Source organism: Lepidochelys kempii, chromosome 14 (genome assembly GCF_965140285.1).
Source record: "Lepidochelys kempii isolate rLepKem1 chromosome 14, rLepKem1.hap1, whole genome shotgun sequence".
NCBI classification, from domain to species: domain Eukaryota; kingdom Metazoa; phylum Chordata; order Testudines; family Cheloniidae; genus Lepidochelys; species Lepidochelys kempii.
In genome coordinates this window covers 8,888,213-8,907,632 of record NC_136393.1, presented here as the reverse complement: position 1 = coordinate 8,907,632, position 19,420 = coordinate 8,888,213, and the positions used below count along the sequence as shown (strand labels likewise).

Here is a 19,420-nt window from a genome sequence, read left to right as displayed (position 1 = left end):
CACAGCTTCCGCCTCTCCTTTAGTTGGAGTAATTACATTGACAGGATAGCGCTCTCCTGGCGACAAAGCACATCTACACCAGATGCACTACATGGGTGCAGCTGCATTGTTGCAGCTGCGCTGATGTAGCACAGTAGTGAAGAAAAGCCCTAAATTGATGTGACCAAGTCTCTTGCAGCACTGTTCCCAACCAGGATAATGCTGCCTTTTCTAATTTTGCCCAAGACACAGCAATTCCCCCCCCCCCCCCCCCATCACAGCATGGATTAATACCATATGTAGGCAAGAGGAACTTCTGCTGGGTTTAGATTGGGGCCATCACTGACAGCATTACTGAGTTCAAAGCTGGCAGATGCATTATTTTCTGTAATAACATTCCTGCTGAGATTCCTGGAGAAATTAAGGGAAGGAGGAGCGTGGGAGGGAAATGAAAAAGGCTGCAATTTAGCCAACCAAATTAAGGGAAAGTTCCTAACATCAAGATGCTCAGCAGGGATGAGACTGTTCTAAGATGGTTGCACAGTAATCAGACTGCTCTAAAGGTCATATAATAAAGTATTGCGGCTTGGAAGAGGGTTAAATGGGCTGTTTGACATAAGGTGAGGACAGCCTTGAACAAGAACACTTTGAGCACAAATTTGAAGACTACAATAACCTCAGCAATTCAAGGCACCAGGACCCAACAGGGAGGCAACTAAGTGCCCAACATCTTCCCATTCTCCAGTGATAGGTGGCCCCTATTTTGGGGAGTCACATGGTAATGCCATTGCTTGGGGCCCTCACCATGCAGACTATGTAGTCATCGCTGAACAAGGTAAAACATTTGAAATATTAAAGACTAGACTATGGCATTTATGGGGTGTTTCTGGGCCACACGGCCAGAAGCAGCTTGGGAAGATATTGTGGCACATTCAGACTCTTTCCCTCATGAAAAAAAATAATTTTTAAGACATCAGAGGAAAGCCACACGCCACCTACGAAGTCCAGAAGCAGCACAGAAGATTTATCGCGCGTTTCCCCCACTTTACTTTTACAGTGATGTGAAAAAAGATGAGAAGGAATAGGATTATTGCAAGAGCTTTTTTAATATCCTTGTATAACTCAGTACTGCTATACAGACTAGTTTGTTTAGAATAATTCCTCCTATTTAAAAAACTGCTTTCAGAAAAGTAACATAAAAAAAGTAAATAAAAAAGAGCTCCTTAAACCAAAAGTAATAAATTCTGGGTGGGGGACTATAATGCAATAAATGCATTAAGTGTTTCAATACACTAAGTCATTGGCATTATATTCTACCCAGATGCCTTTCTAGTCACTGCACTGCTGTGAATTCCCCTCCTCTTCCTCCCATTTTGGATAATTTAACAATCTACCTTTCACATTGCACCAATATAGCACGTCCAATGAGAAGGTTTTTAAAAAGCATAGGGAACTGAAAGGGGGAAATAAGAAATATTGTGAGTACAACAGATTTGTATTCAAAGCAGATCCGGAGGTTTCCCTAACACTGCAAGTATCTTTCACAAAAAAGATCAAAAGGGTTAAAAAAAGCTAGCTGCAGAAGTGAATTGATTAAAGTTATTAGCATTTAAAAGATATGGGTATCCAGCTTGAGTTCCTGTGTTTTTAAAAAAAATATTGTGAGTTTAATGCTCACGAGTAGTAGAGTACTGGCTTATTTGAACCCTGAGTCAGTGGATGGAGCCCACTGAAACAAAAGACCCACCCCCCTCAAAATAAGGGTGGGTCCACAGACCCCAGAACTTAATAGAGGACAAAGAATGAAACGGGCAATTCACAGGGTCAAAACAAGGGACCAGCAGAAGGACACCAAACAAAGAACTCTGGACAACACCCACTGTTCAGAGGAATCATCTGGACTCCACCTAGAGGAGCTCTGACTGGATGTGTGAACGGATGAGGGACCAGACACAGGCCCCAAAATCAGAAAACCACCCTGAAGAGTGAAGCCCTCTGCCATGTACAGGTATTCCCACACTGCCCTGCAATATGCCTCCAAAACTGAGCAGAAAGTATCATGTCTCTGAGTCAGAGATCAGTTCCCTCTCCACGGCCCAAGGCAATCTTTGGCCATCCTTCTGAGACCACCGAGGGGACCTGTTGTGGGGGGGTAGGTTTTTGTGCTGTGGACAACTGCCGACAAGAGACGGCACTGAGACCATGAACACATTCCTCACAGGACACCAAACCATCAGACGAGCTAACTTTGTTACCAGCAGACTGAATTTGCACAGACCGCCAAGGAGGTGAAAGGCCCAGAATGGTAGAAGGGCAGCAAATGAGAGAAAATATATTGCATACCTTTGCCTGTAATAGCAGCGAATATTTATAACAGAGCAATGCCCTATACATTTATGGTGTTTATCAGCATTTCATCTCTCTCCCCCCCATTCCAATTTTTTGCACTCAAACTGTTCTCAAGATGTTTGAACAGCTTGCTTCAGTGGCTGTGGAAACAGCCCTGGGTAGAATTAGTTTACTGCTTACTTCCAGTAGTACAAGGAGCACTCTCTCACAGCTGGTTTTGGCAGCTAAATTCCAGTGCTGGTGACAGCAGGTCCACTCCTTCCTTTGTGTTTAGGAACAGACTGATAAACACCCCCACCCCACCCCACCAGTTGTTGAACAAACCTGTGATTAGCTGCTGCTATTTGGAAGAGTTTGAGAATGCAAGGGGCAGACCATGAGTCAGTCAAAACCCTTTCTCCTTTTCTTTTTTGAGCTTGTGCATTAGATAGCACAATTATACCCCTTTGCCTTTCAGATAGCTGCTGCCTTTACCACTACTCCCACAGAGAATCCTTGTTTATAATGGATTTCTGAATTTAAAGTGTGCTCATATGGGCACATTTACAACTATATGGTCCCCACCCCTTCCTGTTGTCAATTTCTGAAAGCAGTTTTCATTTCACTGAAATCCTGAATCCTCATCGCGGGTTCCTGTTCAGATGTGCCAGTGGGTAGAGAACCAATACACTATAGCACAATGGGTTTGCAACATTAGCCTTAGAGATTTGTTGGTCAAGCAAGCCTAAAATGCTGTAATACTACTGCTTAATGCTAATACAGTAATACTTTTCACCTCTATCAGAGGACCTCTATGTGTTTTGCAAACATCCACGAATTCAGCTTCCACACCCCTGTGAAGGAAACAATTACTACTATCTACATTTTGCAATCAGATTAAGTGACTTGGCCAAGATGGCACCCTGAAATCTGTGGCAAAAGCAGAATTACATCTAACTACTCCTTTTGTCATTAACAGGGTTCAAGACTCTATGTCAAAGTACAAGATATTTCAAAAAGTATTTTTAAATAAAATCGCTATAAATCATGTGACTAAACTAAAAAAATATATCCTTTTTTATGCTGGATAATAGGAAGTGCAAACCCCCCAGGAGAGATACCTTTATTTTGCTGAGTTTCATTTGGATCTTCTTGGACACAAGATCAGACCAGTACTTTTCTCCTAAGAAATCCCAAAATATTCTTCCAACCAAAGCATTTACCCATGCCTCCTGTTCCTCTTCTTCAGCTACTGTTCGGATATCTGGCAACTGGTAACAAACATATCATTCAGTTATGGAGCACAGTTTAGACAATCTAGTCACTGCCTAAAGAAACATTTTCCTCTAGGTCTTGTCTACACTGGGAAATTCATACTGTTCGTTAACCCATATTAAAATAATGTCTACACTGTTTAACAAAGACTATAATCTTCAAAATCATGGTTAACCCTTGTGTGAGTGTCTGTTAATGCAATAAAATTTCTCAGTGGAGACCTAAACTAAACAGATTTGGAGTCATTTGCAGAAAAGGTATTCAAGTTATCAGATATTCACACAGACTATTTTTAATGCTAACAGCAAAAGCAACATTTTTCATACTAAAAGATACAAAATTCCACAACACAGCAAATAAGAATCTGACAAGTGCTTAGGTCTCCTTCCTGCCCAAACCCACTTGCCTTATCAAGTCTGAAAGCAAAGCTAAACATTTTTTTGCTAAGCAAAACTAAATCAGAAAAAAAGAAATACAAGAAAAATGTGAGACAATAGAAGGGAAAATCCTTTGTATTCTTCCTCCACTTGTGTGTCCAAAAATCCACTAATGGAATGACCAGAGCTATATACTGTCAAAGATGAAGACTGAATCAGTGAGAGAGAGAGAAAGAAAGGGGGAGGGGAGTAATAGGTTAGAGAATAATTCTCTGCAAAGTTACAGGGGTTCAAGCACAAAAATGCAACATGACCTAGAAAACATGAAGCAAATCTCCCACATCATTGACATTTGACTGTATGTCTGAAGAAACTATACGGTTTTCTTTCCACTGAGTTGGAGCAATATCTGGAGCAATGAAGTTTTGTGGCAATATCTGAATGGATCATGTCTTGATTCATTTGAGAGTAATCTCAAACAAATGAAGACACAATCCATTTGGATATTGCAACTTTCCGACTTCAGCTATAAAGGCAGAGCCAACCGAAGCTACATGCCAATACGTACGCACCTCCACTTTCAGATTCAGATGCAGGGAGTCTGAACTCTATGTAGAGGAGAGAAAGAATTTATGTGATTTCTCTATAAAAAGTTTAGAATGGGGAGAAGTACAGGAAAACTTAATTCAAAGAGACTCCTAAAGCACAGTCTTTCAGCACACTGTATTATATATGTATCTCCTATTATTGTTCATGGGAGAAGTGTGTGCATAAATACTCCCCTCCCCTCCCTCGAAATCTACTCCCAAGAAGCTCAAAGGAACACTGTCAGTCCTTCGACTGAGTACACTTAAAATAAATGGTTGCTCAAAAGGAACTGACCTGTTATTTGGATTGTAAGCTCTTCAGGCAGGGACCATCTACCACCGTTTTGTACAGTGCCTAGTACAATAGGGCCCTGATTCATAGATAAGGCCAAAAGGGACCATTGTGATCATCTAGTCTGACCTCCAGCATAAAACACAGGTCATAGGACTTGACTAATTCATGACTGGGGCCCCTAGGTTTTTTACCATAATAATATTGTGAGTAGGGAGCTCCAAATACACATGCAGAATTGTAGAGGAGCCATTAGGAGCCACCAGTTAAAAGAAACTTCTCGTCAGTAGAATGCAGAAGTTAAGTTGCTGTGTCTCAAACAGAATGTATTCATTAATGGAGCTTTGCTCAATGGCTTCCTTGAAGGAAATTATATTCCCCCACCCCTTCAAAAATGTGTGCATCAACTTTCACACCCACATTCCAGGATAAGGCAAATGGCTCACTTGTAGGAGATTTTAAAACATTTGGACAGGAGGATAATGGTCATTCTGTGAGATGCCTTAAGCTTACAAAAGGCTGCCCCAGCTGTCAACTGAACTCAATATTTCTTGCTTAAAAAGAAATCTCAGATGTGTTTATTGTTTCAGACAACTGAATCTTGATGTGCATGTTTAAACTTACAGGAGGAGGAAAGTAACTGCCACATTTCCCAATCAATACTGTTTAGTGATGCATTTCCAAGCTGCTTGTAAAATTAATGCAAAATTAGAAAGCTTTTAGTCTTCTTTTTTTTTTAATTAAAAAAGTAACTGACAAATACAACTAATAATTCTTGGATGGTGTACGGAGAAAGTTCTTGCTCAGAAATCTCATGAGACTATATTCTGAATAATGCTCTAAGAAGTTCCTTTTATATAAAAGCCTCATTTGAATTTTATTGTAAGAAAAGCCCCACGTTCTAAATTGTCATGGAACATACATTAGCCAAGCTAGCATTAAGAGTCGCTGATGGGACTTTCATTAAATAAAACTGAACTTTAAATGCTAGTTTCTCTGCTTTGAGGTGATGCAGAGTTGATTTTCCTGAGGCAGTGTAGACTGCACATTTCCATGCTACTCTAGATCTCATTAAAAAGAAACAAGTTTAATAAGGAAAAAAACAGCAGCAGACAGTATATTTACAGTGATAAACTGAGACACTGACAATATGCATGGCACATGTTTCATTCTAATAATTTTTTCATGCGCACCAAGATGCTGGTCCTAAAATGCCAATTATAAAGAAGATATGCATAAATTTTCTGCTCTCTGAGAAGCTCCACAATTTAACAATAAGTGACTCTAAACACATTTAAAATCTGCCATATTAAAAAGGGGCATAGTGCTGATGGCAGCTTGCCTAGGACCGTAGGAGGTGGCATGTTATTTTGCTCAAGACAGAAGGATCAAGTTACCCAAGTCTGGACTCTGATAAAGTGATAACTTGATTTGAAGTGCAATTAGTTTCACTAGCTGCAACAAGGTTTCCCCCTGGCTCCACAGTATCTTTGTTTATTTTTTAAATTTTCTGTGTTGTTGATACTTCACATGTATATCCCCGTACATAAAAAAATAACCATTCCTTTACCATTTTAGGTTACTATTTATCCCCCCTGCTTCAAACTTTTGTTTTGGCACAGCAACCAGCTAGAAACAGTGGCTGCTCTGAAATCAGCTGAACAGGATTTCTTTGCAACCTTAATATTCCCAAGGGCTGTGACTTTATACAAAAAGAGAATTTGCTGGATTGCTAAATTCTGTATGACCCAAGTTCTTGCCAGCACCATTATCCTATTTATAAACTTAAGCCTGACACGTCAGATTCAGTATTGCAACCAATCATTGTTTCAGAGGTTGATTGATTGGCCAGGATCCCTCCTGGCCAGGGCCAATGAGCCCCAAATCAACTCATATCATGTACTGTACGTGGTCCTCCTTAACTATGAGCTGTATAAGGGCCCTGAAGTGCACATTATTTTACATGCACAAAATATATATTAAGTAAACTGGGGTCACACTTTATATTAAGGTTCCATTTATTAAGGATAAATGAATGATTAATAGGTGTTTTACTAAGTAGTTGAGCAATTAGAAAGTCCAAGAGGTGAAAAGGCTCCTGATAAGCCATGGTTTATCTACAAACACCCACTCATAAGCATGATATATATGTGAGTAGTATGTGTTATAACATGTGTTAATCATTCAGTAACCCTTTACAAACCATTTATCAATGGAAACTTAATACACAATACCCATGGTTTAGTCTTTGTAAGGAAGGCTGCATCTGAAAGCAAGTTGCAATCTAAATAGAAAAGTGGATAGTTCCATTGCTTTCACTCAATTAACTCTCTTGGAAGGGCTCCTGCATTAGAAACTATGTCTCTTGGTCTTGGAAACCAAACACTCAAAAGGTCATCAGATGAAATTTACATCAGTGATGAAATCCTGACCCTATCTGAGTCAATGTGGCAACAATTTCATCCTAGATGAATTAAAAAAAAAAACCACAACTTTCCTTTGGTTGAATTTGAAAATACACAGAAAAATACACTTACATGATATAAAGAATTGGAGAGATGAATCAGCTTTTGAAACATGGATAGAAAAACTAAATCGCAGGTTCCTGAGCCAAATTTGTGTTTATTCCTAGTGTACTCCCATGCAGTTTAGAAAAGAGAATAGTGGAAGCTTTTAGGTAGCATAATTTAGGTTGAGGGAAGGAACAGGGAAAATAGTTTGTTTATGGAAGTGTCCAGTGTATTGCACACACACAAACTGCCAGAGATCATAAATGCAGAGTTAAGCAGCACAACTGTGTGTAGTGGCTCTAAGGGGACCAAAGTTCTTCATCAGATTATCAAAGTCCACTGAATTGTTGGCCATTCTAAGCTGAAAACAGAATATGTATTAAATAACATCACAGTACAAGTCCCTACTTACATGCATCTGAGGATGGGCTCATTATAAAATAATTTTATCTGTGGGATGGTGGAGATACATGGACATATCTGAATGTTTTATAACTCCCTTAAGAAAGGTTAGCTAATGAGAATAAACTCTCCTTACTCAGCACTAAATTGCATTTATGGCTGAAAAAGGAACTCTAAAAATGACTCCCTCCTGATTTCAGCACGTCTGCATACCAATTATGTTTTTAGTTGGATCTGGTTAACATTAAACTAAAAAGTTAGTTGATATGATCTTTTTACTACTCTTACTATTGAAGCATGAGCATAGCTATAGGAGAGTGAACTGGACGGTATCATGGCTCACCCATCAACAAAAGAGGTAACTCCATATTTATCATGGGACTAATTCTGCTACGCTCAGTTACCCCTGTGTTACTGCCCACTGGAGGAAGTGAACAGCTGAGGGAAAACTTGGCTTACAGAATCATTTTTGGTACTGATGTCACAAAAGCCAGAAGAACACAACTGGACTTTCGAGATCCCAGGTTGAGTTTAAAGAGCTGGCAGTTAGAAACAATGTCTTTATAAGGAAGCAAGGGACAAACACAGATCCTCACAATGCCATTTTTACACATTCAGAACAGAACTGCACTTTCCAAACTTATTTTTTTCCCTTCTATGCAATCTATACTTTTTAAAGCATAAAGTGTCAAAAAAGTAACAGGACCTTAAAATATGTCTCATGGAAGTACACTAAGCACAGGGCTTTTACCTTTTTCACAGAAGTCGGGCTACTGTCTGCACTACAGGCTGGACTAACCACAGGGCTTTTATTTTCTTGTGGAACACACTTCGCCATGTATAGATTGTAGTCCAAAAGCATTTTCTGTCGCACGTTTCCTGCCAGCTCCTTTTGTTTAGGCTGAGACATGATTTCTTCTCCGCTTCCTTTGCTACTGCTGCGACTGTGAGTAAGAATTCCAGACTGGCTATTGGTTCTACTGTGTGATGGCAAGAACCCTAAAGCAGAAGGGATAACAGCCATTAACAGAGGGTGAAGGGAAGGGAACAGCAAAGCAACTAGCAGACCACGTGAAAAAAGACAGCTGTAGAGTATCAAGCATGAGGCATGATCATCACTTTGTTGATGCTAGATTTTTTTTTTTTAAAAACAGATGGCTACAAGGTTATTTGTGCTTAATTTACTTCATAAAAGGCACAATTCAAAGAAGTGCTTCTCCATCACTCTTTTAAGGCTACAATCAATTCCATAGTGACATGTTTAGATGGCCTTAAACTCTAATTTGCCAGTACTTAGAATGATTCAAAATCCAGCAATAATGCATGCAACTGGAGATATCAAACTCCTCAGTTACCCAAATCATATGCAAGCACATTTGTGGTCACCTGTACAACAGATGCTCGATTTTCAGATAGTTTTGTTGGGGAGTGCCTAGGGCAAGTACCCACTATACTTAATTTTAGACTATAAGGAATAAATAGATTGTCCAAAGATCTGAATATTTGAAATGTATATTCCTCAGGAGAAATGTACAAAATACCAGTTTTGAATTTGCATTTCAGATACCTATGTTCCAGAAATGATGTTGTCTACACATTTCAAGGGAAAAATTCGGAATAGGGACGCATGATAAGGAGAGGGAATGGAAATTTAGGATTACACCAAATGAAGTATTAATTAAAAAGCATCCAACACTTGACCCAAGCATTAAAGTTCTTATTAGGAACACGTCCCTCTACATAACATTTCTTGTTAGTTGTGGCTGACATTAAGGCAACAGGATTTCATATTTAAAGAGCACTGTAAGCATACATGGCCATTGACAAAAATATGTATTAGTGTGAATCTACCCATGGGAAGGCTTTTCATATTTTAACAAAAAGGAAAGGGGGAAAACATAAGTAAAAACTTATAAACCTAAATTCCCACACCCATTGAAGTCAGCTGCAAAAAACTCATGGACTTCAATAGTGGCCGACTGAACCCTTTTTGTAACAATATTCAAATCTTTACACTATGAAAATAAATTGATACTAAAGAAAAAATTTAAAGTAACAATTTATATGTATGAGGTTACAACCACATATAGAATTGTATCTTGGTAATAGATGATCTTTAAAAACCTGTTTAAAATCACAATTTTAGGGAATATCTAATTCTGCATGATTATTTTTAGACTTGCTTTTTAAGAGCTAATGCTTAAATTGGTTCATTACAAACACTAGCTAGACATTCATTTTATGGAAACCTTTGCTGTACTTATTGTAACTCCCTTTATAAAACTGTACCTTAGTAAATTTAAAAATAAATAAATAAATAAATAAAGAGAGATACCGGTTACCTGGCTTGTTTCCACATAAACTGAGAGGCTTCTTCACTTCAGACTTTAACTTGGAAGCCAGAAGGAATCTCCTAAACCATTCCTCCTTCTCCCTACCGGTTCTTCCAAACAAATAAAGTATTTGATCCTTCTGGCCAATCAGCTTTGTCCCATCTTGAGGTTTCTTAGATTCTTCACTGCTTAAGTCTAAGTTCTCTGCTGGCGACCTTTCTTCTAAGTTCTCTTTATCAGTCTGGGCCTTAGCCATAAAATCATCTTGCCTTCCAAGTTCAATGCAAATAGGATACTTTTTATTCCAAATTCGTTTTCGAGCCAGACTCTTGGGAACCAGATAAATCTGTGAAATAAAAAGTGAGAGGGTTAGATAGATCAAAAAACCCAAAAAACAAAAAGAGAAATTCCATATGAATCAATATCTTCTCCACTTATAAATTAATGTATAGCATTGTGCATTAAGTGATGAAAATAGCCAGATTTCACCTCAAAGGTGTTGAACGACCTCAGTTCCCACTGGGTTTAATGGGAGTGGTGGGTGCTCAACTCACTGATGTATCAACAGGCCCCATGCTTGCCAAGTCTTCTAACAAATGATATGGAGAGGCTTAGCGATAAGAATAATTTAAACCGGATCATGCTCAGGTAGTTTATACTCCTGGAATCACATGAATACACAAGAATCTCTGCTTTAATTAAAAAAAAAAAAAGTTTTCCAGCTCTCATGATTGTGCAAAAAGCTTGAAAATGTGACTCAGAAGCAAGAAGGTAAAAAACCCCAAAATTATTTATTTAAGTCTCATGACATTTGAGGGTCCAACACATGATTTTTGAATGCTCGAGATCTGCAATACTGAGGTTGTGTGACTGCATAGGAACCAGAAAGCGAAACTTTTTGATGGTCATATTCCAAGCTGAGTAAATGCAAACAGCACCCAAATGTAAGTAGAAAGAAGGGATTTCTTTAAAGAAATTTTTTTTATCTCAACTGTTCCTTTAAAAAGGCCTACGTCGCTCAAGATACCCACAGTGTGTTTAAAAAGTAAAAGTAAAAAAGTTTAAATTCCATTATTTGCTTATTACATTTGGGGCACACTGTCCCTCTGTAATGGATTTTGTAAGAAAAACCTCATGCTTCTTTTGGTCAGATTTTAGATACCACTAACAACCACCAACCAAGTCCTGTTGTACTGAGCTATAAAACCGCTCAATCGTGATTTCAAAGTCTTATAGTTAAAATGTTTCCAGCAAGGGAAAGTATGCAAAAAGGACAGGAATCTTTATAAATTTCTACCTCATCTTTCTATCATGGAAGTAGTTGGGCCTCCTCTGTATGCAGCTTTTCGGAGATCAATGAAGGCCTATTGCCTCCTCTGTTTTCTTTATTCTTCTCTTCCCCAATCCCAGATTCCACTGTAGCATGGGTTCCTCCCTCACCTGTGCTGCCAATACCTTTCTGTGGCCACCATCCCTTCTGATGCACGGGGATATCATGCAAGATAATGCTGATGTAGTCAGCTGTATTTTATGCTGGGATCCCCCACAAATTTGGGAGAGGAGCAATGTAGGGCATCATTTCTCCAGCCTCACTTCTTCCCACTCCTGTCTTGATTCACAGAAACTCAGAATCCATAGTGCACCTACCTAGAGGGAAGCTTGCACAGCACTGTAGTGGGAAGAGACATGATGCAGCAGAGTTATCCCTTTCATTCACCTATCCACCCACCTCTCACTCTCTTCTGCTTCATCCACGCAATCTGTATTCCCTCCACTTGTGCAACAGCAAAAATGACTGGGCTCTGAATCCTTTTGTGGTCTTGAAACAAGCAAATTTGATAGTAGGTTTCTAAAATATTATATGCACATTGTTTTATGTATATGAGAAAGAATACTCAATCTTCCCACATCACACAGTTTCAGGACTCTACATATTTATGTGAGAAAAAAATGGGGGTTGAGTTTTTAAATGTCCTTTTGCTTATGTGCTACTGATTTATTCTCACAGTCCCCTTTTTAAACTTTTCAAGAGGATGCTCTGAACATTGTCCCTGATGGTTTTGTGCTTTTTATAGCAAGATTCATCTATGTGGCAATGTAACAGAAGGCTTCTGTAAAAAAAGACACCAGCCCAAAAATGTTTATGTTTTAATATTTTTATAGCCATAAAAAAGATTAAACATAGATCAGTCTTCAGTATGAAATAGCCACTGGCTAATGTCTGTCCCTTTTACGCTCACAGATTAAACCAGCATAATACTTTGAAAGCTAATCAGTAAATAAACAAACAATCTTAATTTACATGACAGCAGAAATTAAACAACTAATAATGTAAAAAGGTAGTCTCTCTCTCTATACTACTATACAGCAATCAGCAGCATAACTAAATAGAACTCACCTTGCTGTCCGTAAGCTCATACATTTTCTGGCCAATGTAGGTGACATCAGGCTTAGACTCATTGTAAATAGCCCTTCTGGAAATATTTTTATTGGGTTTTGAAAGTCTTAATGTGCTTCCTTCAAGTCGCACGTAGACAGAATGAGTCAATGTAGCATGGTACGTTTCTGGATCATAATTATAAATTTCATTCATCCATCCCTAGAAAAGGAAATATTTGTTAATTGATATTGAATTGGCAACCTGATATAATATGAAAATAAAATTTTAAATAAATATTTGTCAGCCATTTATAGCAAGACAGACTCCTTCCCACCTCATGTCACATATTACATGGATGAATGCAATGAGGCAATAGATTGGGCACCAGACTGAAATCAGGAAAGCAGGATTCTATTCCTATCTCTTGCACTGGCTGTGAGAGAAACTTTGGGCAAATCAGTTAACCTCTCTGCACCTTTTTGTTTCCTTATCTGTATAAACAGGGACAAATGTTTCTTACCCACCTTTATAAAGTGCTGTGAGATCTATGGGTGAAAATTACTCCATATTTAAGTAACTATTCCCAAACCTGGGGTACCAGATTAGCCAGAGGCACTTGTCAGAGGAGGAAAGAAGCAGTGTATTGCCCAGAGCATACATTCATGAGACATGAAGTTAATGTTTTCCTTGTCTTAGCCTGCCAGATGACACCTTAATAGTGACTCTGGCATTTGTGCATTAAGAGCCAAGTCCTGCAAGGTTTTGAGCATCCTCAGTGCTCAGTGAAGTCAATGGAAAGTGAAGCTACTCAGTACCTTGCAGTCAAGCCTGAAATGTGCACAGTAGAAATCCTTACAATACTGGAGGAGGGCATGGGAGGGATGGAGAGAGAAAGGGAGGAGGAAAAGAAAGTCTATGAACATACATCTCTGAATACCCTATTAAAAATACATTACCCAAGCCATTATACAAAGAGTCAATATATATTATTGCAGCACTATAATCAATTAAAAATATTCTCCTACACAAAAAACAGGACAATATTCTAAGGCCCATTTACTTCATTGGGAGCCGGTGCCAGTCAGTTTCTCAGGACAGACATTACATAATTTTCTGAGGACTCTTTAATTAATCAATCAATTAATGGTACCTAGAATATATTAAATTTCACCACCTATTTGCATTTTCACTAATACCCACAAACAAAACACGAGGAAAATTAAGCTATTTTATATGTTCAGTAGCCACCACATTAAGTCACACATCTGACATTTCAATTTAAAACACATACAGTCTGCTTTTAGATTTCACCAACACCTAAACTGGCTTTTAGAGCATTTTGTATTTGGGTTTTGTTTACACTGGACATAACCAGCCTTCACATACAGAAATACAAATGCATCAAGGAGACAGTTTGTAACGCCAGGATGATTTACAGTATACACAGCAGGGTTTGTTTGTAATGGGCCCACCCTACTTCCTTTCTGGAAGTTATTAAGCCAAAAAGTTTCAGAGCAGACACAGCAACTAGTTTTCACTTGAGTTTTGAATTTCATCCAGAAATTCCAGCTGGAATTATCAAAACACAAGGACATCACAAGACTTGCCTACAATCATAGAGTGTTACTCTGTGCAAACCATAGTATCCACGTGGCTTATGTAAAAGTTCCCCTCCACACCAAAGTAGTTCTCTAGTGTAATGCAGATCTTTGAGCTGTCTCTGGACTTCCTACAACCATACAGACGGGCATGCTTTTGAGGCAGTGGCTCTCACCAACATCGCACCAACACCAGAGACAGCTCACACCATACCAATGTCCTCAGACTACCATCACACTTTGTTTTGTTTTTGTTTTTTGGGGGGAAGAAAAATCAAGACTTCTTCCCATCTCCACTGAACCTTTGGCCGTAAAGTCTTGATAGAGTTCACCTTACAAAGAGGTGCAATAACAGACTAGAAAACCTTTCATTCAGGGTGCAGTCCTGTACATGTGGCAGGTCTTCCCTCTAGCCATGGCCAAATCCATCACAGAATTATAGAATACCATACCTCTTTCCCCCATGAGAGCTTACTAGGCAGCAGTTCTGCAGAAATGGACCTAGTTGGAAAGCAATCAGACAAAATTAAACCAGCATCTTGTTTTCCTCTGTTTATATATTCCTGACTCTTTTCTTAGAATGGCTGGATAATGAAATTAGAAGAGACCCACACAGCTTTACTGATTTCTGACATGTGCTCCAGCTTTAGGTTTAAAATAATTGGATAAACTCTGTAATCAGCTAGTCTAACAAATACTTCTAAAAATCCTGTCCTGATCATTTGCTTGCTTGCTCTCTCTATATTCAATAACCCAAACAGAGGCTCTGGGCACCCAGAAATTGTCACTTTTGAAAAATCTTATCCATACCTAGTTGCTGCATAAAATGACAGAGAATGGCAAACAGCGTATAATACAAGACAATGGGTACTATGCACACTCATAGTTTAGTATAAAGAACAAAGTTACAAAAAAGAGTTAAGAAATTAAAGTTAGTTATTACTTAACTAATATCCAGGCCATCATCAACACTTTAGATATAATGTCTAACACAATACTTCCGGTACATAAACTCTGAGGGCAACTCTACATGAACCTTCACTTCACAGCAGGCTGGTGCAATCTATCTTGCACCAGCTTGCCACACATTAACTGTCTGTGTGGACACCATATGTTAACCCAGTTTCAAAGCAGGGTAGCTCAAACCACACTAATGAGCTATTAATGTGCATCAGCAGAGTCCACACAAACAGTTAGTGTGCACAGGCTATTACAGGGAAGATTCACACCCCAGCTTCCTCCAAAGAAAATATTTGAGTATACAAGTCCTGAGTTTTCCTGACTTGTAAGGAAGCAGAGTTTTCTTTTTACATTGAAATTTCAAGGTATTTAACAGCAAATAAATTCAGGTCCATGAATATATAAAAAACTGCATTACTTGAAGTCAAGTGAGAATTCTTTGTCAAGTGACCATCCTTGAATATTTGTTAATTAATCTGAAGCTATATGTCTGATGCAGAAGTTTTTTCAGAATATCTACTATTTTAGCTCAAATTTAATTGGCTGATCAATAAATCTGCTGGGGGTGGGGGTCTGCATGTTTAATTTAGAATAAAGCCTGTGGAGAACAAGTGCAAAAGACATGTGAAAACCTCAAGATTCTTTTCTCCAATTCTCATATTTTTAAAGCAATTTAGTTACTCTCTGAAATTCCTCCACTCTCTGAAAAATAGTCAGTGGGGATGGGAACACATTTTCAACCCATGTTGCAACCTATTTTGCAATGTGTCCAAACAATTAAATTAATGGACTGTGCTTAAATATAGCAATTCCGCCACCATAATCCATTAGAGACAGATACATTATCCCAGGCTATTGGAACATCAACAATGGGCTTCATTGTTGTTTGAGGAGGTTGTATGGTTTGTTTTTTGGTACTACTGAAGCAGTTAAAATAAGAAATTTAGTAACTCAGGGAGGACAATGGGAATAGTCAAACTACTCTGCAGGTGTTTGCCATGCACAGTGATCTTATGATCTCCATCTTTAAAGATGAGCAGTTTTGTTTAGAGGATGGAATAGGAAAAATTGTCTGGCTATCAGCAGAATAACTAAATTGAAAAATGCTTTGTTAAACATTGGGTGAAACTGCTTTTAGGAAAGAGCAGCCATACTGTTAAAACAGCTAGATACACTAACAGGACCTGGCCATTAGACAGTAAATGTTGAGCTTCTGGTTTAACGAACTGTGTGACCTCTGTCTTACCAGTACCATAAGCTGTCCTAAATTTCCTATGAAGGCATACTTCTAAAGAGCACTCACAAGAAATTCAAGTCATTTAGGTTAAGATGGACTAACATTTCATATATTTTTTCATTCCCTTACCACTTGCCCAATCCTGCAACTTCGTACTTGAGTTGTAGTCCCATTGAAACCATTGGGATTACTCCTGTAAGAACTGCAGAATCAGGCTCTTTAGTACCACACTTAAGCAATCAGACATATTAGATAATTTCAGTATAACAGTTTAATACAGTTGAAATCTTAGGCATGTTATAGTTTAACATGAAAACACTGTTCCAAGAGGCAGACTCTGTTTATGACTGACAAACCAAAGTGTTCAAAAATACCAGGTTTTCTGCACAAAGATACCATCAAGCACATAAATGAAAATGCTCGCCAGCCAGTTTCACATGAGCCAGAATTCAAAACATCACTTCCTCCAAGAGTCACTTGGTACCACTTTCACAGAGATTGATAAGGAGACATTAGCACTAAATTGATCTCATTTTATACCCCAGTAATGAGGTCCAGAAATGCCTGCAAAATCTGATAGATATGCAGTCTTCATCAGAACAATCCCTCTTTAGTAGGTTGTTTCCAGTCTTTCGTAATTAATTCATTTAAAGAATACATTGCTTGATAAAATGGGGAAGATAAAGAAAAGGATATCAAGCCACTTTACAAAAGGTGGCCAGTTAGTGTTGTATTTTCCACTGCATGCATCCGATGAAGTGGGTTTTAGCCTACGAAAGCTTATGCTCAAATAAATTTATTAGTCTTTAAGGTGCCACAAGTACTCCTTATTCAGTTAGCAATAGAGGACACAGAGGCACAGGGAGGTTAAAAAGACTTGCCCAAGGTCACAAAAAAAGTCAATGGCATTATCAGGAATGGAATACATATCTCCCTCTAATACTTTTTTTCTAAAAATGCTCAGAAGGCCATCTGTCCCTGAAAGTGCTCCTCTCCCCCATTTTAAAAAAGCTTACATCTCCAGACTTAAAGTCGTATCTTCATTGCATAAGGATGTAAAAATTTATAAACCTACACACAGGGTGGGGAACTGGCACAAATTAAATATATGAAATGATCTGTGAACGATGTTGTTATAAACATACAACTAAAAGGTAGCCTAAAATTTTTCCTTTACCTGTAAAAGGTTAAGAAGCTCAAATAACCTGGTTGACACCTGACCAAAAGGACCAATGGGAAAAGAAGATACTTTCAAATCGGGGGGAGGGGGAGGTTTGCTTTATGCTCTTTGTTTGTGCGTTCTCTCAGGAGACAGAGAGAGAGACCAAGCAAGTAATCCAGCTCCTACTAAATGATACATCTAAACTTACAAAAATAGGAAGTAATAGCAAGGAAATGCGTTAGAATATCTTTTGTTTTAGCTTGTGAATTTTCCCTGTGCTAAAAGGAAGGTTTATCCCTGTTTTTTGTAACTTTAAAGTTTGGCCTAGAGGGGAATCCTCTATGTTTTAAATCTTATTACACTGTAAAATTACCTTCCATCCTAATTTTACAGAGGTGTTTATTATAAAGAAAAAAAAGTAAAAGAAAGTTCTGTTTTTTAAGACTCTAAGTGGTTTTTAGTGCCCTAAAAACCCAAGGGTCTGGTCTGTGCTCACCTTGTTTACCTATCTGGTTGGTAGATTATTCTCAAGCCTCCCCAGGAAAGGGGGTGAAGGGCCTTGAGGGAATATTTCGGGGGAAACAGGAACTCCAAGAGGTCCTCTTTCTAAATCTTTGTCTAACTCACTTGGTGGTGGCAGCAGTACTCATCCAAGGACAGGGAAGGATTTTAACCTAAGCTGGTAAAAATAAGTTTAGGGGGTCTTTCATGCAGGTCCCCACATCTGTACCCCAGAGTTCAGAGTGGAGAGGGAACCTTGACATGGTGGTAAAGATGGGATCATTTTGAACCAGAAGCACAAACCTCAGGATATTAAAAGGATTTTTTTTTCTTCTTCTGGCTGCGTGGAAAGCAGCGAGGTTGTTGGTTTTTTTTAAAGCTGAGAGCAGCTGGAGTTTGTTTGTTTTTGTTTTTTTCTTTGCCTGAAGGCAGAGGAATTAAGTTACAGCAAGGGAATTCACAAGCTGGGTTGTTTTTTTTTTCCCCCTTTTCTTTCTAGCTCTCAGGTTAGGCTAGGCTAAGCGCAAGGCTAGGATGACAAAAAGTAATATCCGACAAAACCCTAAAATTAGCCAGATTTGAAGCTAAAAAAAGACAGAAAGAACATGAAAGGCAAATGACCTTAAAGCGCTTGGAAGCAGAGGCAGAGGCAAAACGCTTCGAGATGGAAATGGAGGCAAAACACTTTGAGACAAAGTTAGAGCTGAAGCGCTTAAATCTGGAAAGGGCTAAGATGGGTCTACCGGATAACCCTAACAATCCTTCCCCAAAAGTCCACAAATGGGAGCGACTATGTCCACAGTATGATTAATCCAGTGATACTGCTAAATATTTCATCACCTTTGAGAGACTGTGCACACTCCATGCAATTCCTGACAATCACAAGATGACCACATTGGTAGCAAAATTGACTGGCAGAGCTCTGGACATATTCAACAAGATGCCTATTGAGGATGCTTCTGACTATGGTAAATTTAAGAATTTGGTTTTGAAACAGTTTCAAATTACACCTAAAACATATAGAGTAAAATGTAGAGCCCTTAAGAGAGGACCTGGACTAAGTAATGTGGCTTATGTAAACCAGATGAAGGATCTGTTAGATAAATGGGTCAAAGGAAGGGGTGTAACTACTTTGAAGGAATGTGTGATTTGGTTATACAGGAGCAGTTCCTGACTATAACCAATAATGATATAAAAACAGTGTTTATGGGATAAAAAAAAAAATGAACTCAGCAGAAAGTCTTGCTTCTTATGCTGATCAATACGAGCAGTCCCAGACCATCAGAGAGGCGGGGCAAATAGGAACCAAACGGGTGGAGGCAGAAGAGAGGAACAACCCTGGTCGCAGTTTTGGCGGATACCAGAAGGAACACCCTGAAACGACACCCTACCACCGGAGGCAGCCCAAGGCTCCAACTACACCGCCCCCCCCCAAAAAAACCCAAACACTTTATTGTCCCACTACACCATTCTCCAGCAACCCACCTTGCCCCAGTGAC

At 38.8% G+C, this 19,420-nt stretch overlaps 1 protein-coding gene across 7 annotated transcripts in view; it reads right to left on the bottom strand.

The window, feature by feature from the left end:
- The window catches only part of TEX2 (testis expressed 2), a 120,829-nt gene that overhangs the window by 31,142 nt on the left and 70,267 nt on the right, over nucleotides 1-19,420 (bottom strand). For all 7 annotated transcript variants that reach the window (XR_012154893.2, XM_073311242.1, XM_073311245.1 and 4 more), the window contains exons 3-6: nucleotides 12,482-12,682; nucleotides 10,093-10,429; nucleotides 8,502-8,749; nucleotides 3,429-3,578 (exon numbers count right to left, since the gene is read on the bottom strand). Coding sequence is in view for 6 of the 7 variants with exons in the window: in XM_073311242.1 (XP_073167343.1) it covers nucleotides 3,429-3,578; nucleotides 8,502-8,749; nucleotides 10,093-10,429; nucleotides 12,482-12,682 (936 nt within the window). In the remaining variant the exon portion in view is untranslated. The remainder of the gene's footprint in view (nucleotides 1-3,428; nucleotides 3,579-8,501; nucleotides 8,750-10,092; nucleotides 10,430-12,481; nucleotides 12,683-19,420) is intronic.